Genomic DNA, 21,873 nt, shown 5'->3' on the forward strand with positions numbered 1-21,873 from the left:
CCTCCGTTTTCATGTGACCGCTGTGGGGAGGCGGGGTTACGATGGGACAATTTGGTGCTACAGTAAAGCCATCTAAGTGTCAGCGAGTGCATCTGCTCGTCGTTGCCTCCTGCCTTCCTCTTCGCGACGGCTGTACGAAGGACCTGCCTCGGACATCCGATGACATTTATAACGTGAACGCGTCAGGAAACGACGATGCGGGATACAACCCTGATAAGAGGTGCGTAATCTTGTCCTTTATCAAAGACGAAAGTGAGAACAAATTGTTTCAAATTGCAGGATGGGTTGTTATATTGATACGTCGGAAGAAGTCCGCACGGTCAGGAGAAGGTCTCCGTTTGTGGACCCAGGCGCTGGCCTGTTGCTAGGAAACCCTTGGACAGCGTGGAGCATTTGTAAAGTGACACTTAATGGATTTAATGGTCTCTCCTTCTCTGGCAACCCCCAATATTTCCGAATCTCCACAATTCCGGCTCATCTGCGCGCTGTTCCCGTGTCCATCCTAATTGCCCGTGGTGCGTAAAAGGCAACATTCGCCGGCGCTGCGCTCGTTTCTGGTCAGCAGACTGCTGGGTTTTCCAGAGAACAAAGGCCTGCTTGTTGTGATTCTTGCTTTTATTCATGGGGTTTACTAAGATCGAAAAACAATTAAATCCCATGTCAAGTCATACCGGACATGAAATGTAACTAATCTGATATATTGGGGACAGGCACGGATAGCAACTGTGATCTCAAAGTTAGCTGCAGTTGCTTGGTTTTCATTTTCTGTATTAAAATCCACAGTATTAAAGGTTTATCGGCTGTGGCAGCATGTTTCTGGGCTGGACTCAGGATAAGCTCCTTCTCTCCCATCAGTTTGCAGCAGTTGCCTGTGGCCAGGCTTCTGAAGGTCAGTCAAACATGGGTCGATAACTCCCTGAAAACTACACCGAGGAGCAGCCAGTACACTCAGCTCGGGCTACACTTAAGATGAAACACACATGTACGTGGGCTTCCTTCCCAGAGAGGACCCAGGCTGAGATCTATGCAACGAACGGGTGGAATTTCACTTGGAGTATGAAGAGCGACTGGGATGTCAAAATTCATTAAAATCCAGCCTGACCTCTTTTTTCCCCTCCTGAACTGTAGTGTTTTTTTTTTAAACTTACAGGAGATGGCAGATTTTTGTGTGCCACATTATGTCAAGGTTGTAGCCACACCACAGGGGCTTGGTGTGATTTGGACCCCCAGTTTATTCTGAGAAGTGCAGAGCTTGTTTCCCCAGCTGAACTATAATAGTTCATGGCTGTCACAGCCGCCGTGTGAACATGAAAAAAAGATCTAAAAAAAACAACCCAGCATTGTCAAAAAGGCAAACTGCTCAGCGTAGAGAAAGCCAGTGCCGGGTCTGACACGATGTGCGGTTGCATCCCTTCACACGTTGCCCTGGAGGCTGTCGCAGTGCAACAGGGTTGAGTAATGGCTGATACACTTCCTCGTCCTGACAGGCTGATGTATCTCCCCATTAAGGAGAGCGCGTTCCACATCAATCCTGCCTTCCACCTGTGCCAACAGCTCGCCTCCCGTTGCCTGGGGGCATGCCTTCTGAACCCAGCTTCAGGTAAGCGATCTGTGCTGCACCTTGGACTGTAAAAATTGATGACACATAAAGGAATTTGGCTCCAACACTGTAGATGCATCTGATGCACTTTTACCTTCTACACAACAATAACCTGGTTATTTGTGCGTCTGTATTACATGTGTTTGACTGTTTTATGTTTTTTGAGCATAGGGTGTTGTGTTGCAAATTTAAATGCTAAATTTTGTTGTACTCTATTGCGTCAATAACACTTCAAGGACATTGTTTTTAAATGGTTGTCATTCAACCTTCAGCATTCCTTTTTGTCCTTGCATAGCTGCTATTATGCATGTTTGTGTTCTACTAAAGCAGAGGTGTCAAACTCAAAAACTGGGACAAAGTCACGGGCCAACATTGATATTTATTGAAAAAAATCTTCCTCCTGCTATAACATTGATCCTTTTGATATGGACCCAAACTAGTTTTGCTCAACAACTGAACATGGAACAATCAAAGTTTAACACAATACATTATATATAATTTATTATTGCACACATGTAAAATCGAAATTCAAATAAAAAAACACATCACTGGCATTCATTTCTTCTCTTTTTATTTGCAGCCTTCTGAATTAAATTTCAACAGTAATCTTTTGCCATTGTAAGTTAATGTAATGTAAATCTAATGACTTTTCATCTCTTCTACTTTCTGGCGCCTTTGAGTCATTTCCAGGTGTTTGGGCTTGTCTTGGTGTTGCGTTTTATAGTGTCATCTGTTGTTGTTCTCCTTGTAATGCACATTGACTCCACATACAAGACAGACAGGTCCGTTTTTTACATATCTAAACAGGTATTCTGCCTCCTACCTGTTCAGAAAGGTCCTAATTTTTGCCTTTCCTTTAATCATTTTTCAGAGGGGTAGTGCGGTGCCAGAATTAGCATTAGCATATAAGGTCGTTATGACCACTTCCTCTTTCTTGGTGGTTGGCAAGCCACAAATTGGTGCATTACCACCACCAACTGATGTGAAGTGTGGATTTTCACAACAAAACACCAGCAGAGAATTCTGGTATTTGTAGTATTAGCACATGCGCTCTAATAGTCAATTGGTATGGCTTCACGGGCCAGACATAATTACATTGCGGGCCAAATTAGGGCCACGGACCAGAGTTTGACTCCTGTGTATTAAAGCATGATAATTCCATGAAGAGACCCACTGGCGCACCTGTTGGCCATTATCATCTGGCCACCTATTTAAGGAGGAAGCGCCTCGGGGCTGGAGTGCTCTGATGCGTTGTCCTGCCTGTTTCCCTGGTTGTTTCCCTGCACGTTCAAGTGCTCCACGCCGTCTGCTGGACCGGTGACGTGCCGAACCCGACTCCTGAGTTCTCTGCAGTCCAGGAGGACTGCTTCTGTCTTCCTTTTGTGTTCCCGTCAATAAAACTCATTTGGACCTTTTCCCACTGTGTCCTTGCCTGCTCTTGGGTGCGCGAGACAACCCCCTCGTAACAAAGAGACCACGAATCCACTTCATCAAGCCTCCCTTCTCCTTCCCTTTATCAGACTTCACTTCCACCTTTGTTTCTTTTGCTTGTTTCTCCTCTTTTCGCCTTCCATTTCTGAATGAAGAATAGGGAGATTTCCTTTTCTTGCTCTTTTTTAGCAGCCGTTTACAAATCTTCTTCAGCTTGGTGTTCTGCAGCTCCAGCAGATCGAGTTTTTTTGTAACGTGTTCTTCGTTTTCTTCCACTTTCTTTATTTCCTCCTTCAGTAGCTGGTTTATTGTCTTTTGGCATTCATTTGTCATGTCCAATACGTTATTTTGTTCTTCCACCTGTCTGATTTTTTCCTTGTAGATCAACTTTTTATGGCTCAGCTTCTGGTTGGCCTCCTCAAGGTCTTGAAGCTTTTTCTCATAATATCCAGCTGTCATCTCCATATTTTCATCATCTTCTTTTAGGACCTGGAGTTCTCTTTCAAAGTCTTCACTTGCACTGCCTTTCTTTTCTTTCTCCAGCTTCTGTATGTTCCTTTCAAAGTCTTCACATTTCTGGGCCTGTTCGTTCATTTGATTGTCCAGCTGTTGGTTTCTCACCTTGCAGGATTCATATTTAATGGTGAATTCTTTCAGATTCTTTTCCAACTGCTGGACTTTTATTTCATTTTTTTCATTTTCCATGGCCACCTCTCTATATCTCTTCGTGAGTTCTTTGAATTTGCTCTCATAATGTTTTACAGTCTGGGTCAGCTGTAGATTTATTTCATTTTTCTCTCGGATATGTGTGTTTAAACTGGTGGCTAAGGTGGTCAGCTCGCTCAATTCTGCCTTGAATTTTAGGAGTTCTGTTTCATAAAATTTGTTTTTTCTTTCCCATTGGTTATTTTTTACCTGCAGCTCCTGTATTCTCCTCTCAGAACCTTCATATTTCTTGTTATTTTCTCTTATTTGATTGTCTAGCCTTTGGTTTCTCGCCTGACAGTTTTTGTATTTGATGGCCAGGTCTTTCAGTTCCGCCTCTAAGGAGTGAACCTTCTTTTCACTCCTTTGGTTTTCCATGTCCACTTGACACGTTTTATTAATTTTTGTCCTACTGTTCCGCAGCAGGTTGAGTTCTCTCTCGTAACATTTAGCTTTATTGGTAAAGTCTTTCTTTTCTTCCATTAACTCCTGTATTTTTCTCTTAAAGTCTTCACATTTCATGATCAGTTGACCATTTTCTTCTTTCAAAAGAATTCTTTGTTCCGCATTTATTTCTTCCACAGAAGACTTTTGATTTTCCTCTTCCCTTTGATGCATTTTGGAATCATCACCTCTCTTCAGGAGCTCAGAATTCTCTTCTAAACTCTCCATCTGTTGTGCAGTCTTGTCCATCTCTCTGACCTCCAACTGCGTCCGACTCACTGTGGTATCTTTTTTCTTGTGGCCTTTTCTCCTAATGCCATCCATGTTGCTCAGCTTTCAATCAGTTGAACTTGTTGTAGGTTAGCTTAAGTTACATTAAATAGGTTATCCCTATTTACAAGGGCTTTACTCAAAGAACAAAGGCTTTGATTAGATCAAAGCTGTAGGACATCCTTCAGCTATGATCTCATTATAGTGTGACATCAAAGGCAAAGCATGACCTGCTAGGCCAGTATGGTGAGGTTGGCTAAATAAGTCTTTGAGAGAATACGGGAGTCAAATCTAATAATGATTTAAATGTATTGAGGGATTTATTTCATTTCCTTTATCATTTTCAAAATCTAGTAAAGGAAATTACTTGTAAATGAATAACAAGTGACACTTTACAAATTCACACAAGTCTGCCTTCAAAGCCAACTTCAGGGTATATTGTCTGCCAGTTAGTAATGAGTCTCACGGTGTTCAAGACAGATTCGTCACAGTGGCACCAGAACATGTCTGAAAGATTGTCCCCGGCTGCCTGATGGGCTGCTGCGTATGCATCAAACACATCCCCGGCCCAGCTCTGGTCGTAGCCATCCATCAATGGCACATCACCCTTTCTATCCGAATGCATCTCTGTCTACTTGGAGTCAGTCCTAATGCCGCTGACTCACAGGAGCTTTGTGCTGTCACCTTCATGGGGAGGGGGTGTAAGTCTTTGCTGTGTGTGTGTGCATGTGTGTGTAGTTGGGTGGGTGACAGTGTGTGTGCAGTGAGTCAGGCTTGTTTTGGCTGCACTCAATCAAATAGGTAGCACAGAAATGGACAAAATGGCTTTCTGGACGGGTTTTGGTTTTCACAATGTAAAGAGGGACATTATGAAGGTTTCCAGGAGTCTTCGAAGCCTCGCTAACAATGCAAAAAGAGAACAGGATCATTTAAATCGCATTAGTATCCATCACACTAAGTGCAGTTAGTAGTGTTCAAACAGTAATCAAACTAATGGATCCGACCTGACGACTGTGAGACTCGTTACTAACAAGCTTCAAGTTGGCATTCATACTGCAGCAGACCTGTGCAAAATTAGCATAAAGAAGCAACCTGTCACAGGTGAAGAAAAATTAGGAGAAGAAGAAGAAGAAGGGAGGCTTGATGAAGGATTCATGAACATTATAGCCACACTAATCAATCACGCGTGTCTGTGTGATGTTGCAGCAGGGAGATGCTGACAGGACAGAGGCTCTGTCAGTCAAAGTCCCACCAGGACTCCGTCCTCTCTGCCCTCAACCAGCAGAGGAAAGATGGCCTGCTGTGTGACGTCACCCTGGTCGCCGGCGAGCAAAAGTTCCACGCCCACAAGGCCGTCCTGGCAGCATGCAGCGATTACTTCAGGGTGAGTCCTGGACCGTTTACACACCTGGATGTTTGGCAGATGCGCATTGGGGGATTGTGGGTACTGATTAAACACCCACACCCCCTGGGTTGTCTGATATGACGGATTTGCACGGGCTTAAGCGTCTATAAAAAGCAGGCATCAGTCAGGCGGTGCAGCTCGCCGCTGATGTGATGGAGGTGACATCATATCTGTCTTCAGGGATGGCCGATTGTTGGGAACCTGCCTCCCCTTCATTAAATCAGATTATTCATGCACATTTTCAGACTTCCGCAAGGGGTTAAACACTGTTTCATGTTCAGAGGCAACTGTTCTTTAAATGTGAAGGTTTTTATCCACAGAAAATTAGAGAGATCATCCTTCGCCATCCCTCCTGGATTGAGCATTAGTGTTCTCCCTGAGGCTCAGAGGCAGCTGCCAGACAGCCTGACCGGAGACGAGGCTCACGGGGAAAAGATGAGATTTGATCTAGGAGACACTGAGCAGATTAGGAATGAGAAATTAATCCCACCTCCCCACCCCACCTCTCCCTGAAAACGAGAGGCAGTTTAAATATTTCCACGTCGTGCAGAGATTATTCCTCCTTTATGGTTCAGGCGTGGGATATTTTTACCCGTTTCTCCAGAGAGGTGAGGGTGGGCGTCCTCTCCTCCCATTGTTCGTCCTCCTCACTTTTGTTCACCGGCTCCATTCCGATATTTTTAACATCTTTTCAAGTCTTGGCTGGCTGACGAGGGTGTTGTTGACCACGGGCGTTTGACCAGCCCAGAATCAAACTCTGCCCTCCTGTTGCACTGGTGGAGCTTAACAACATTAGCTTGAGTTTGCCATCTGCGACCACTGCTGCCTGTCAGGGCTTCATGGGCGGTGAAGAAGTTCTCTTTTGTCTCCCTTCGCCTTGTCTGTCTCCAATGGTTATAACTGTTTCTCCCACCAGGTGTGAGCTGTTTACCTCAAACCAAACACATCTGCCTCCTCTGCTGATGTGGTCATGCTAAGGCAAAGCATCGCTGTTATCACACACACGCGCGCACACACACACACACACACACGCGCGCGCACACACACACACGCAAGGCAACTTCTCTTGCGGTCGCTGTCATAGAGAAACACATCATCTGTTGGCCCTGCAGTCAGGACGGAGCTGGTCAGACATGGAGAAGAAGCATTTCACGCAGTCCATGACTGTTTCTGTATGAACGCCTTTATGAAGACAGAGCTATAAATACCCACAGCTCACGAGCATCTCCACAGAGCTGAAGAGGCCTTTTGGATGAGAGGCAAAACCTCTCCCAGACAGTTAAAAAAGGTTGTTTCAAAAGCGTGGTATCCTACAAAAGTATCAGATTTCTGCTCACGCCCAGGTCCTTTTAGCTGATTCTTTATTAAAAACTGTTTTAAAAGTAAGAAGTATCTTTTTAGTTCTTCAACATTTTCTAGGACTCAAAGGCAGATAAGCGCTTCTACAGAGAAGTCTTTTTGAGGTCGCCTATAAAAGGGCGCCTCAGAACAGCGTGAACCAGTTTCCAGGGACCATAACAGTAAAATCTTAGCTTTAACTTCCAGCTTGGATGTCGAAGCTGGCGTGAATCTTGTTAGAGAGTCAAGGGCCTGATTGATTGAACTTCTACAGCGAGGGCCGTAGCAGAGTCTCCATGATGTTCTTGATGAATAGATGAGGTGGGAGGTCTGAGCAGGTGTGGGTGTGGAGAACGACCAGCCTGCGTCTCCACCCGTGCAGCCAGCAGCCCTCAGACACAGAATTATGGAGGTGGGGCAGTGTTTGGCAGTATTTCACTTTAAAGGCGTGAACTTTTAAAGCATATTTTTCTAATTGGTAAACTACTGTGGCTGAAGTTGAAGAAAAACTGTGCAGACTTCGGGATTTGCTTGTACAGAGTCCCTAAATTAGCAGGAATTACTGATCAGTGGGGAAAATTCAGAAGAATTCAGTGCAGTAATCTGAAGACTGACCTTCGTTCATTCTTTTGCTCAGAGAGGCAGCTACAGTTTAACGTGTTGCCATGGCAGCCTGATTGTAAATGCTTCCTGTATTTATTGTATTTGATGCTTGAGATTACTGAGAATCTTCCACTAGTGGTGTTGTGGAAAGATTGTGTGTTTCATGACTTCTGCTTCCATAATGCTGTAATGCGCTGCGTCCGCTCCTCGTGTGCTTTGGGTTTTTTAGTTTAATCGCTCATCGTTTCTGTCATCGCAGCATTTGCCAGTCAGCGCCGCCGCGGGCCCCCAGAGATGCGCTAATGTTTCACTCAGCCTTGGAAATGACCTCCCTGAATATGGGGATGTTTCCCTGGGTGTAATAGGAGTCGCAAATGCTGATGTGATCACAATATGCACATAAATTCCGCTGGCAGGTCAGGAAAAGCAGTGCTGCTGCATCATGGGAAATGACTGCAGCGAGGGCTGCTTCACGGTTGTCCCCGTGCCAGATCTATAAAGGAGCCATTTGGCGCTACCCAAGCGGAGAGGCTGAGTGAGTGCACAACCTCCCAGCACGCCAACCCAAACACGCAACGCATAGGCCGTCGGCCTATTGCGTGCACGCTGTCTTTGCTTTTGGCGCACTGACCAACCCGCATCCCCCAGGTGTAGCCACAGGTCTTCCTGTGCTCAGCGGACCAGCAGATTTTTAATTAGCGGTGTGGTGAATCAGCTAGCCTAAACCACCTAAGGAGGGACGTGCATGGGCCTGAGATAAAACCCACCATCACCTCAAGTCAACTCTGATGACTTCAGCGCTGGGCTAAAGTTCAGCGGTGTTGTGACTCAGTTAATTGGCTGGGTTTTGGGAGGAACGAACGCCACTAATGTCTGCTTAATGCAACGCTAACGAGTCCACCCCGGTCTCTGTTTTGATAGTTACATAAAGGAAAGAGGATGTGCCAGCTCTTCCCTTCATCCTCCAAAAAACCACATCCCCAAACTCTGGGATGTAGGCGATTTGAGGCAGAACATAGCTGCTCCAAATAACCGATTAAAACTAAAATGATCTTAAAATAATGACATGAAATAACAGAACACTGCACGGCTGTTTCATGGACCATGATGTGTATCAGGTGGTCTAACGCATGAAGTTCCTCATAAGATCCGGCCGCTCATGGGCTCCATGCTGCTGCGCCTGCAGAGCGGCCCCGATCGATGGCCGCGTCATCCCCTCGTGGCGTGACGCCGTTCGATAGCTTTGATCAGCGCGCAGCAAGCTGGACTCGCACGCAGCAGGGCTGTGCTGGATGCTCGCGTTGCACACGGTGAGCGGCCCGCGCGCATGTTAGCGTGACAGAGGCTGCAACGCTGGAAGTACCGATCGTGCTATTTATTTCCGCTGACCTCTTGGGCCAAGGCGGGCGAGTCAATAACCAAGAGCTCGGGGAAGTTGGGGCTGGCAGCTTTTGATGCACTGCCGTGTTTTCTTTCTTTCAGGATGTGCTCAGACTAAACAGATTTCTCAGTTTGTTGATGCTTGAACAAGGGAGATAATAGAATTCTGCAGAGGCTGAGAACATTCAAGGAAGGGAATATAAAGCTAATCAGATTACTGGTAATCGATATTGCCGAGCATCCTTTTTTGGCTTTTGCACTGTTATGATCTGCGGCCCGTGTTCTCATGTGTCTGCAGGCCATGTTCAGCTTGTGCATGGTGGAGAGCGAGGCTGACGAGGTGACTCTGCAAGGGGTGACCAGCGTTGGACTCAAGCACGCTTTGGACTTCGCCTACACTGGGCAGGTGAGCCTTGAGCGGCGTCATCGCCACAAACCTCGCCGCTCCGCTCAAGCCTCGCTGATTGGCAGCGCGGCCGCAAATCGTCTGACGTTCATCCGCATTTGCGGCATTTTAAGCCGCGCTGCCCGACTGAGCTGAGCTCTGCTGCCTGCAGTGAGTCACGCCGAAGTTCCTGCCAGTAATGCCATTAACTCCACCACAATCTGCGGTGGAGTTAATGGCGGTCCTGAAACTAATACAGCCCGAGCCATCTCCAGCTGAAAGCAGGAAATCGCCTCAAATTTGGCGTCATTTGGCAAGTTTTTCTGCTTCAAACAGCTACAGGCTAAATGTTTTATCAGTTTGATCCTCCGTGAACAGAATGTACCTGAAAAATAAGTGATATTTTATTCATGGGCTGATATGAGAGGCCGTGTTCGAAGCTCCGTCAGCTCAATACTCAGCTCATTGGGTTTTATTTTCGGGTGGCGGAGTCGTCTGAATGCAGTCAGGAGTGTTCCTCTGTCCGACAGTCCAGGGAATCGATTGTGAGAATTGACCTGTCCTCGTCTTAACTCTGTTGTCAAGCGAGCCAGAGAAGCTACGGTAGCTGCTGAGGGACATGATGGATTTTCCCCACGTCTGCATATTTCCAGTCCAGTGTTTCTTTGTCAATGATGATGTCTGGACTCGGCCTTCAGGTTGAGGTTTTCGAATTGAGACGGCCGATTTTAGCGAGCGACCAGAAGAGAAGAAGTCGCTGTGAAGTCGTTCCCCCCGCCACCTCTTTCCAGCGGCAACAAATAAGTGTGTGATCATTTCTAATAACCCTCCTTGACCTTGTTAATACCGGCCACGCTCGCTCCTATCAACTGCCTAGTGGCTTATGCGGATTTGATGCAGCACCAGAGGCCAGGAACTTTGCAATTACTACTAATTTTATTTCCCCGGTGGAAATGAGCAAAGAGACAGCGGTGGGTGGGGGTGGGGGGGGGCTAAGTAGGTCAACAGCAGGCGAGCGAGCCGCCCTGCTTTGGTTGGCTCAGTTCCTCTCTGCCAGCGTAGATGATGGCAGATGAGATGATGGCAATATGTTTATCCCCGCGCCTTAAATGATGACCTACTAATAAAAATCCCTCGTCCACATGTCAGAGGCCAGCGGCGTGAGGGAGGAGGCACGCTAAGAGCTCCAGATGCACCATCGCAGCTTACTGAACACCTGAACGTCGCCCTCAGACTTTGCCGCCTCTTCCCACAGACTTGTCGTGGGAAGAGGCGTGCAAACGTTCCGTCTGATCCTGCAGGTAAACGCTCACGAGCGTGACGAACGGCAGTTCACACGAGAGCCCGCTGTCCTCCCACACCAACGCCGCCAGGCTCTCCTAAAACGCTGAAGTGGAAGAGTCGGTGTTCAAAACTGTTCGTTTAGCAGATAACAATGATGGGGAGCTGCAGTCAGTGTGCACGGGGTTAAATGGACTGCTGCTCACGCCTGGTAGGAAATAAATGTGCAGATGCCGCTGACTGCAGAGGTAAAAGCACTTAGTAGCCAAGCCCACAGGGCTGATCTGACTGGTGTCGGAGGGAAAATATATTCCTTCTGCTTGGAGGTCAGATAACGTCTGTGTTTCTGTGCACGCGTTCATGTCGGGTTTGTTTTCTTGGTGAAAATCAGTCGAGGAGTAGGCGGTAAAACCAAAATAAAATCCCCACGAGTGGTGTTGTGGACAACACTCAGCCCACCTCTGTAGCATCAGTAATGAGCAGTGAGGAGACAAATGATGAGATTGCTGTGTCTCTTTTTCCTCTCACCTTCTCTGCCTCTGTGGGGATGTAGGCCAGAGCTGCCCGATGGATTATCCAAAGTCTCTTTCTGACCTTTAAAATAAATTTGAACAGGTGTCGGTGGGAGAGGTTTCACCCAAATGGGATATTTGGCACATTCTTCACAATAAAACGGGGAGGAACCTAACAGGAAGTGGCGCGCCCTCCGTCTGTGAGAGTTAATCCCACAGATGGATCGAAAATTTATGTCTCACACAATCTACTGGCACGTATTTAGGTCTTGTGTGGAATTTGAAGCAATCTCTGATAATGAACTTTAAAATGATTCACTTCCATTTGCAGACACGTCTCTTGTTTCGCCGCTCAAATTGCGTCAGTGATGAAGAAAGCAGCTAATTTGACTCAGACTGGAGTACATGTGCTTTAAACCGCTGTTTCATAATCAACCAGCACCAGACGAACATAAAAGCTCAAGTCATATTTACGTGTGCTGCGTGCTGCATTTGGCCTCTCATCCCGTTTCCTTGACGACCTCCTCTGGACAGATTCTGCTGGAGCCAGCGGTGATCCAGGACGTCCTGTCTGCAGGCAGCCACCTTCAGCTGCTGGAACTCCTCAATCTCTGCTCTCATTACCTTATCCAGGTATACACACACACACACACACACACACACACACACACACACTGGCAGCTCTTCTGTCTAAACTAAATCTGAATATTCTATTTCTGATCATAATCTATAGCATCCACAGCACAAGAGTCTTAATTTGCTGCTGTATTGAAGATATTGTTTCTACATGAAGATGAAATATAAACAATTGGCTCATTTGAAATTCATTTACTGATAATTAAGTTCACCTTTGGACTTGGAAATAGTAACACAAGTGAATTGTGTTCGTGTAGATATTTAGAGTTTTTGAAGAAAGTGCGGTTTTTAACATGTGTTTTGCACAACCTGTGCTGACAGACCTGTGCAAATAAAAATACTGAACCCTTTTTTTTTTTAAGTCCAAGAAAGTGTGTTTATAGGACAACCACCCTTTTATGCATCATTTGGCTGCACAGCCATAACAGTCATTTTCCAAGATGGAAGAAATGAGAAATAATGGAATAAAATCATTCTAAGTACCATATTACTTCTACCACTGTATTATTTCCGGTTTTTGAGGGCGTCTCTGTGGGTCTGGTGATGTGTGTCCTCCTGGTGGAGGTTATTATCTTCAGCTTCTGTGGCTTTTCAGTGTCGTAGTGGCGCCACAATAGTGGCTCGATACCGCCACCTTGTGGTTACATCGATCTGGTTATTATAAATAATAAAAAGTATATTTTAAAACAGGCCAAATATGCTGGCCAATCTTAGTTTTTTTATTTGGAGTTCTGTTAGATCAAAATATTACACAATAATTTATACCCCATATTCAATGTTATGCACATGAGACGTGTCAAAAATATATTAACCAGCCATTTGGGTGATGCTCTTGTGCATAAATATTGACTTGATTAAACATCAACTGTTAAATTCATCATATATGGATTACATGACCCAAATGAACACGCCTGTTGGTATAACAGTTGATGTTGCATCATTCGCACTCAACGCAACATATTCATTCAAATTCCTTCAAATTACTGTAGAAAAAAAACCTGAACAAACACAAAGAACAATCTGACACAGATTTTACAGAGTAGAAAATCTAATTAAACATTTACTGCTGACCTGCAGTGCTTGTGGATGTACGCATATGACCAGCAGATGGCAGTGTTGCTCTACTAACTGGGCTTTATTGACTTTAGTTTACCCCGTTTGTTCTTCATCATTCTGTCCCATGACTGTTTGTTGGCTTGACATTCATGATGTTACCTTTTACCTATATATACGAAATAAAACCACGTTATTTATATGCATATTTTTCTTCCATCCATCCATCCATCCATCACCGTTTATCCGGGGTCGGGTTGCAGGGGCAGTAGCCGAAGCAGAGAGGCCCAGACTTGTTGTTTCTTCTAGTAGGCGATAAAAATACATAAATCAGAAGTATCAGAAAGAGATCATCCATTCCCAAATGTCTTGCAGGAGCTGAGCAGTGTCAACTACCTGGAACTGTACCGTGTGGCGGACCTGTTCCACCTGCCCACCCTGGAGGAGGCCGTGGTGGGCTTCCTGGTGGAGCATCTGTCGGAGCTGAGCCAGAACAGGCAGGACGAGGCCCTGCAGCTCCCCTACCGCCTCCTGAGGGAGGTACTCAAGAGTGACCGCCTCACCTCCCTGAGCGAGGAGCAAATATGGAAGGTACGGCGAGCCTGCGTGTGCCTCGTTAATGCTACAACATAACATTCTAATAATAATGCTGATGGAAGCACACTTATCACACTATGTAAATATGCTGATTGCGGCATCACATGAGCCTGTGTGTGTGTGTGTGTGTGACACACACTCATGACATGACAGACTACAAAGAAACAAATGAAAGGCTGCCGGCAGCGTCGCCACGCGTTGTTTGTTTATTTTAATATTGATGTGCGGTGGGAAGGGCTGTTTACGCCTGTGCACGGACAGACACACGTGTGACGTGCGTGCACGAATGTTTGTGTGTGGTGAACTGCAGGGACTGTGGAGTGGAGCAGCGATGCAGGGTGGGGACTTCTGTTTTGACTGTTCATTTGCACCAATCAGCCCTCCCCCTCCTTCCCTCTTTCTCGCTCTCTCTCTCCTCTTTGCTGTCTCTCTCCCCCTTCCCTTCTCTGATTAGGCCCACCGAGGCTCCATCAGGGCCCCAATCCCCCAGCTGTCACTCGGCCGCCCGTCTGATTGAAAACAATCAGGCCTCTGATGGCACAATTACCCTGACCCTTTAGCCAGCCGCCGCTGCCATAATCAGCCTCTGATTAGGCTGCTTTGGGCCTCCTTCACTTCACCCAGAAGGTTAATTTGGGCATCAGACGGAAGCGAACGGCAAGCCGGAGCTGTCGTCCGAAAAAAAAAGAAAGGGGGGGGGGGGTGCACGCCAATAGTGGACCGATATAGCTCAGCCGTCAATCATCGTCACCCGGAGTTTTCTTAGAGTCCCTCATGCTGTGGAAATCACATTTTCTGCGCCTTTGTTTTTCTTTTTTTCCCCTCTCTCGCCACCCTTTGCTCTGCCATTCTGTAGTTTCCCCCTCCCCTTACCTTTTTGCCTCACTATCTCGTTCACTCTCTCACTCCCTCTCTTTTGTGGCCTCGCTCTCCACACACACACACACGCACACACACGCACACACACACTTTCTTTCACTACAGAGGGGGAGAAGGAGTTGATTTATTCTGTGCCCTGAGGAAGTTGTGTGATGCAGCATGACCTTCACAGTCAGCTGCCATCTTGCACGCACACTCAAACACACTCAAACACACACACACACACACACACACACACACACATATACTGTCACTTCAGAGCAATGAGGAGGAGGGAGGCAGGGTGAGCGGCAGAGGAAAGAGACAGGAGAGTGGCACAGATACTACAAAGAGATGATCCTGACTCGCATATGAGTTGAGTAACACTTTCAGTGAGATGCGCGTCTATGAGGCGTAATAACAACACAAGGACACACCTTTAATTCAGTGGAATAATTTAAGTTTTATTTTTTTTAAATGCTGCATTAAAGTGGATCACATTAGTCTGTGCTGAGTGTTATCAGCCTGGGTTTCTGTTGCGCTCTGACTTCTGCTGAAGGGGGAAATAAATGTTCATTTCACATCGTTGAGTTTTTGATTTCATGCTTTCTCTGCTAGCGCCCAAAGCTAAATGCGTAGTTTGTTGTTTCTGGTGTGGACCCGGCGTTCATTTCGTCCCGATTTGGCTGCGGCCAGCCATCAAAACCGTCTTCGGCGCTCTGTGAAGTTCTTGGCGGCGCTGCCTCAGACCGCTCTCAAGCCCACTTTGTTTTGCCGATAATGGTATCAGTGATCTGCAGTCATCTCGCCCACATTCACACCTCGTCACAGCTAAATAACCTTCCACAGCTCTCGAGTTCAATTAAATCCCTTCTTTGCAACCCAGTTTGCCTGCATTAAACAAAGGACGCTGCCTGTGGATATTTACAGTCTATATTGAATGCTGCTGATTAATAAGTGCGTGTGCATGTGCCTGCCTGCGCGTGTGTTGCTTCAGTTTAGCCCTAATAGCTGCAGGCACTGAGAAATATGTTTATGATTAGCAGTTCCACTCTCTCACTCTCGATGCTCCGTCCTGACTTCCTGCTCTCTCTTCCACCCCTTCTGACCTCTTCTTCTCCTCTGTCTCTTTGTTCTTCACCCTGGTCGTCGTGACCATATGAAAATATTTAGGGGGAGGAGAGGGGCTGACCGTCAAGATTAATGTTCTTCTGCGCCGTTTTTGTCTTCTCTGGACTCTAAAAAGCCACATTAGCTGTGATCTGGAGTCACTATCAAAAGCAGGGAATGCGTTTAAAACCACAGAATTTAACAAAAGGCTCGACAGTATCGGTCACACATTGATGTGAATGATTACACTTGAGTGTTCCGTGCCCCCGCAGCGAGGGAGGACGCCTCTTACAGTAGAGATCGCACAAAAACTGGATCCTTTGACATGAATGTGAAACCTCAGCTGATCTGGTTCCTCTGCAGCTGGTCGTCATGTGGCTCGAACACGACTGCCGCTACCAGTACACCGAAGATCTGCTCCAGCACGTCCGCTACGGCCTCATGGACGTCCCCACGCTGCACCACCTTGCCCGTAGCCACGCTCTGGTCCAGTCCAGCCCCACCGTCGCCACCCTGGTGGAGGAGGCCCTGGACTACCACCACGCCACCTTCGCCCAGCCCCTGCACCAGTCGGACCGCACCAGGCCCCGCTTCCAGTCCCTCACCCTCTACATCGTCGGTGGGAGGAAGCGCGAGGTGAGCAGGGTCAGGGAGCTGCGCTACTTCAACCCTTCCGTGCAGGAGCACGTGCGCGTCGCCGGGGGGTCGAACTGGAGCGAGCTGGCCCCCATGCCCACTGGCCGCAGCCACCACTGCGTGGCCGTAATGGGGAACTTCCTGTTCGTTGTGGGCGGGGAGGTGGAGCACGCCACCGGGAGGACGTGCGCGGTTCGGACCGCTTGCAGATACGACCCCAGGGGCAACTGCTGGACTGAGATTGCCCCCATGAAGGCTTGCAGAGAACACTTTGTCCTGGGGGCTCTGGGCCAGTACCTGTACGCCGTGGGGGGCAGGAACGAGCTGAGGCAGGTGTTGCCCTCTGTGGAGCGCTACTGCCCCAAGAGGAACAAATGGATGTTTGTGCAGCCTTTCGACCGCTCGCTGTCCTGCCACGCCGGCTGTGTGGCCGACGACCTCCTCTGGATCTCAGGTGACGACACCTAAGCACTGACGCGGGCTCGCCGGGGCGCCTCCAAACTGCTCTCTGAATGTTGTCCCTCTGTTCTGCAGGCGGGGTCACGAACACAGCTCAGTACCAGAACCGGCTGATGGTGTACGACCCCGACCAGGTAACTGATCAGCTGATCGGCCATCGAGCTCCAGTGGTCCACCGCTCCCATCAGGAGTCATAATGGTCATAATGGTCCGGCCTTTGTACGCTGACCACAATAGTGTAGGCAGCATATTCCTGTTGGAGAGGTTCATCATTTGCGGCTTGAATCAATACGTTCAGGGAGCGGCTGAAACGGCTCCGCCTGATGCTAACGTCAGCGACGAAGCCAGTGAAAATTGTAAAATAAAGTAAATATTAGACTTCCATCTTGCAAGTGGCCGCAACTTCAAATGAATGTTAATGGTCCGGCCATTTTCCGGGATGTGCAAAGATAATAGCCCCTCCTGTAATACTGCCTTTAAATGAAGGCACTTATATCCCTGTGATTCCTCTAAAACAGCCAAAGAAGTCGGCTATAAAAAAGTTTTTGTGTATTTTGACTCTTGATGCTGCTGGTTTTTAATAGTTCCTGTGCGTAATAGTTGGTCCCCAGAGCTCCGGGCATGTCTGCTTCCACACATGAGTCTGATGTACTGAAGACGAGTTTGACCTTGCTGCTTTTTCTTCCACCTAACAGGAAATGCAGCCTTTGCCAAAACTCCCACTTGTCAGATGGAAAAACCCGTCTTGACCTGCGTATCAAAACAAACCAACCTCTCGTGTTGACTCTTCCGGTGCATTTGTTGGCGCAGAGACAACTTTCCAGCCATAGCAAAGCAACGGAGAGTAAATCTCGCCAGTCCCGGAAGTGTCGGGGCGCCGTGGCGCGTCCATCCCGACAGCGTTGCGCGCGTGCGCCGCGCCGCCGCAGGAACGGTGGCTTTTGGTGCCGACATTAAGGCAGACGTTCCGTTCACCACGAGGACGGTGCACAGCAGGCAGGTGTCAAGAGTCTGCTAATTGATTTTTACACCATCTGGAAATTAACCGAAAGCAGCGGCGTTGTGAAATGCAGGAAAGCAGCTTGAGTTATTTATTTTTAACTTTACAGTTTTATTCAGAGAGCGAGGACTGGTGACAAATTGCATTCTGGCTTGTTGCTAATTATTCCCGTTTTAAAAAAAAATCCATTTCTCAGGGTAAAGCAGAATATCTGGGAGCGCCGTTATTGTGATGGAATCTTCCGCGACAGTCGGGAGCCTCGGCGTCGGAATGTGGCCAGCTCCGGTTCGCGTTTGTGCACGTATACAGACCAGCTGTTGAAGAGGGTCCGGATCTGTGCGTGGCCGCATGTGCAGCTATGGGCGCACGGAAGAGGTGCGCATCCATATGGGCCCGTGTTTGCGCACGCTGGCGTGGAGGCGCAGGAAGGCAGGAGTGAGCGAAAGAGAGAGGGAGCGCGTCTCATTTGTATTCACCGCGGATCTACATTCACCTGCCAGAGCAACAGCAACCCCCCACCCACTCTACCCTCAACAGATGGCCACCCGTCAGCTCCCAGCAGACACACACACACTCATTCTCCGCCTCGATCGCGCACACACACACAGGGACGCAAAATAAGCTTCCCCACACTTAGTGAAATGAGCTGGGATCTTCGGTGCAAAATGGAGTGTCTGAAACATATGATTAGAAACAGGCAGGGAAGTCATTAGTACGATCCGGAGCTCCAGTGTCACGTTATTTATCCAGAACTGAGCATACATCAATTACCCATGCATGGATATGCTTAAATATTAATCTTCTTATTCACCCTCTCTCTTTCTGCCACCCTCCCTCCTCATACATCTCACCTTCCTCTCATCTGCATCACTTTCTTCCCCCTTTCTTCCCCTCCATCTGTTCCCCCCCCCCCCCCTCCCCCACCACCTCCACCCCGCTCCCCATCAGGACCAGTGGCTGGCCCGCAGTCCCATGCTGCAGAGGCGAGTTTACCACGTGATGGCGGCGGTGAGGAGGCAGCTGTACGTGCTGGGGGGGAACGACTTGGACTACAACAACGACCGCATCCTGGTGCGCCATATTGACTCCTACAACATGGACGTGGACCAGTGGACGCGCTGCTCCTTCAGCCTGCTCACAGGTGGGCGGCGTGGAGGAACCGCGCACGCGTTTAATATTCCTAGTCCGGATTAATCTGTTGAAACTAACCGGATAATGGATAATGAGTGAGTGGAAATGCATTAACCCAGGGCAACTTTTTGAAGTAATTTATTCACATTATCTGCTTCCACTCCATTTAAGAAGCTAATATTTGACTTATACTTCACTATTTATAGTGTTTAAAATAAAGTGTAGGAGGTGAGGTTGGACCCTGGTACTTCCAGTCGTGTTTATTTAAGAAAATTGTGATATTATCAATACCCATCGTCATATTAAATCCATTTACTCCGTTTGTATAATATGGGCGTATTTATTTCCCAAACTGTTGTTAAATTTTCAGCACTTTTAACAATATTGGAATGAGCTTGAGAAGAAACCTCTGGCCTCTTTCTCCGCCGCAGGTCAGAACGAGTCCGGAGTCGCCGTCCACGACGACAGGATCTACGTGGTCGGGGGCTACTCCATTTGGACCAACGAGCCCTTGGCGTGCATTCAGGTGAGCGGTTCCGACCCGAGGAGGCCGCGGCGCGCCGGGGCCACAGAAATTCGGATATTTTATCGACGAATCTCCGCTCCCGCGCATTCTCCTCCTCTTTGTGAAAATTTGAAGCTGCGCGCACACTTGACCTTCAGAAAAAAACCCCCACTGAACCGCATTTTCTCCAGATGGTCTGACCTGCACCTCGTGTGTGGGCGTGTGTTTGCGAGAATAAGAGGCAAACATTTAAAGTGGTTGGCACATTAAGGCAGAAAAGCCTTATATAAGTGCGGAGCAGTTAACATTTTCTGCCTCTCTACGGCGGAGTTGGAGAAGTGCTTTTTGGGAGTTGTAATACTACTGGTAATACTGGTGTGAAGGCCCTTTTTATTTCATCACTATCTGGTATTAATCACCCAATTAATGGTACTAACAGCAGTGAGAGGCTGGTGAGTAATGCTTAGGGAACCATGTAGTGATGAGAACTGAACATTTTCCCACTATTTTGTGGCTAATTTGTATTTCGTGGGGCAAAAATGGTTCAAAAACACAATATGTTATTGGTCTGTCCTCAGGTGCTGGATCTGAGTACCGATGGGAAGGAGGAGGTTTTTTACGGACCAACGCTCCCGTTTGCCTCCAACGGGATCGCCACATCTTTCCTCCCCGCTCCCTACTTCACCTGCCCAAACCTGCAGACTTTACAAGTGCCCCATCACAGGATAGGAGCCGTCTAGAGCGCCGGCCAATCAGACGTCAGAACCCTGCAGAAAGGACGAGCCTCCTTTTAAGTGCGGACGCTCGGAGTTTGCAGCTGTGGCTCGATGGTGTTTATTTTTGAAGCCGTCGTCTCTGGCGTGAGAGCACAGGGATTTCCGAACGCATTAGCAATGCCTTTCTTGTTCCGCACGAAGCCCATTACGGTGGAAGCTTGGAGGAAACTGAAAAACAGGCGGCTGTCTCAATAATGAAGCATATCTGGTGCATTTCCCCAAAGGCGGATCCTCAATTTATGATGTCCAGCGAAGACACATGCAAGTTGTGGGGGGAAAAAAAAGAAATCTGTGGGGATTATTATTCCCCGGGACATGAAGAAAATGTCAATCCTATTACCAATTAGGTGGTAAGCAGACATTTCTGAAATGCCGCAGCCGTCCACGGCAGTTCAAAGACTTTGTCCTTCTTTGTAATCTGGTAAAGACGCTTTTCCCGCTATCAAACCATCAAACCTCTATTATCACTGTGGTGGCCTGCAAAACGTGCGCGCTTACACTTTTCAAGAGATCAACAAAGCCCGCCTTGGCCCGCGCGCACGTGTTCTGAAACCACAGATTAGGTTAGCAAATGTCAACAGCCTGAGGCTCGCCGGCTTCGGGTGACCATGAAATTATTTAATTACTCTGAAGTTTGTGTGGACGTTGTTGACCTGAGAGGATGCTTCGGCACTCCTGGTGTGTGTGTTTTGTTTTGTATAACACAATAACCTTCCTCTGTGCTCTTAGAAATCGGGCCCCCCTGCACTGTGTCATCGCTCCGAAACAAAAGAATAGTGGACATTTTCAGAATCGTCGGTACTGAATGAGAGGCGTGATGCGAAATGGCTTCTTTTCGCCGCGACGTTGACTAAAGAATTACCCACGCTCCTTTTCTCCTGCCCGCATCACTTCTAATGCTGATGAAGGAACGCGGCGTTGAAGAGATGAAGGGACGCGTGGCGACGAGGCTCGGAAACGGCCGGCGACGGCGGTAAATGGGACTCGGTGATTGTGAGAGACGGGAGCGAATCTTCGTGTGATTAGGCCCGAACCAAAGCTGGATTGCGTGATATTGCTGCGACTTGGAGAGGGCGAGGGAGAATTGGAGCGCAGTGCTTCACCCCCCCCCCCATTCTCCTATGATGGTCATCAGATGGGTAATTTATAGCTCCGAGCAGAGACAGATCCAGAAGCGGCCGGCATAACCACGTGTGCCCATATCAAAACTCGCGTCACTCACTTGGAATTCATATTTATTAAGTCATTTAAAGTATATACATGATGTTACAACCGGGATCGGTACATAAAGCACGATTGCTACTTACCAAATTCAAATGCAATAGAAATGTACATTAGCTGGTACAAGACACAACAATGTCATGATGTTTGTGTGTATTTTGTAGTCAGACTTCTGCTAAATGTGTCCATTTCTGTCGGCACCACTGAGATAAAATAAAGAGGGTTGACGCGTCGGAACTCAGCTGTGTGTTATGGTTGCTGCAGTCTGCTTGATTTACAGGACCGAAGGTTTTGGAATAAACGTGTGTTTCTCAGGGGTGCCGATGGGTCGGGGGGCTGCTCCCGTCACCGAAGGCATTAGTCTGCTTCCAGGCTGGTTATTTCTGCCTGTCCACATTCTCCAAGGAGATTCAGCAGCTTCTTATAGGCACTCCTGTTACACAGAGATGCAGCAGTCAGCGGCGGGGAACTGTTGCACTTCATTACATAATACTTGCTCATTGTCTAGACAACTTAAAAATAATTGAAGGCGATGAG

The 21,873-nt window shown here is 47.7% G+C and overlaps 2 protein-coding genes across 4 annotated transcripts in view; one reads left to right on the forward strand and one right to left on the reverse strand.

The window, feature by feature from the left end:
• On the forward strand, positions 1 to 21,573 carry klhl32 (kelch-like family member 32). 3 transcript variants are annotated; one of them, XM_029838301.1, is made up of 11 exons: positions 2 to 220; positions 1,510 to 1,600; positions 5,657 to 5,834; positions 9,475 to 9,582; positions 11,889 to 11,987; positions 13,419 to 13,634; positions 15,972 to 16,698; positions 16,779 to 16,837; positions 18,652 to 18,844; positions 19,266 to 19,360; positions 19,918 to 21,573. In XM_029838301.1, the coding sequence occupies exons 1-11, from the start codon at positions 196 to 198 to the stop codon at positions 20,077 to 20,079; spliced, it is 1,953 nt and encodes a 650-aa protein (XP_029694161.1). In that variant the 5' UTR covers positions 2 to 195; the 3' UTR covers positions 20,080 to 21,573. The 3 variants fall into 3 exon arrangements, with proteins under 3 accessions (XP_029694162.1, XP_029694161.1, XP_003965937.2); XM_003965888.3 differs by having other exon boundaries at positions 3 to 220; positions 1,488 to 1,600; XM_029838302.1 differs by lacking the exon at positions 9,475 to 9,582 and having other exon boundaries at positions 1 to 220.
• mms22l (MMS22-like, DNA repair protein) overlaps positions 21,336 to 21,873 on the reverse strand; it is a 13,589-nt gene continuing 13,051 nt past the window's right edge. The window contains exon 26 of the mRNA XM_003965900.3: positions 21,336 to 21,769. Coding sequence (XP_003965949.1) covers positions 21,694 to 21,769 — 76 coding nt within the window. The 3' untranslated portion in view covers positions 21,336 to 21,693. The remainder of the gene's footprint in view (positions 21,770 to 21,873) is intronic.

This window comes from Takifugu rubripes, chromosome 7, assembly GCF_901000725.2.
Source record: "Takifugu rubripes chromosome 7, fTakRub1.2, whole genome shotgun sequence".
In the NCBI taxonomy this organism is placed as follows: Eukaryota; Metazoa; Chordata; class Actinopteri; order Tetraodontiformes; family Tetraodontidae; genus Takifugu; species Takifugu rubripes.

What these genes read in the sequence shown, in the direction of transcription:
- klhl32 (XM_029838301.1), top strand. Translation starts at nt 196, where the DNA reads ATGCGGGATACAACCCTGATAAGAG. An exon ending in CGACCTCCTCTGGATCTCAG is followed by an intron (nt 16,699 to 16,778) that starts GTGACGACACCT and finishes TCTGTTCTGCAG; the next exon opens with GCGGGGTCACGAACACAGCT. An exon ending in TGGTGTACGACCCCGACCAG is followed by an intron (nt 16,838 to 18,651) that starts GTAACTGATCAG and finishes GCTCCCCATCAG; the next exon opens with GACCAGTGGCTGGCCCGCAG.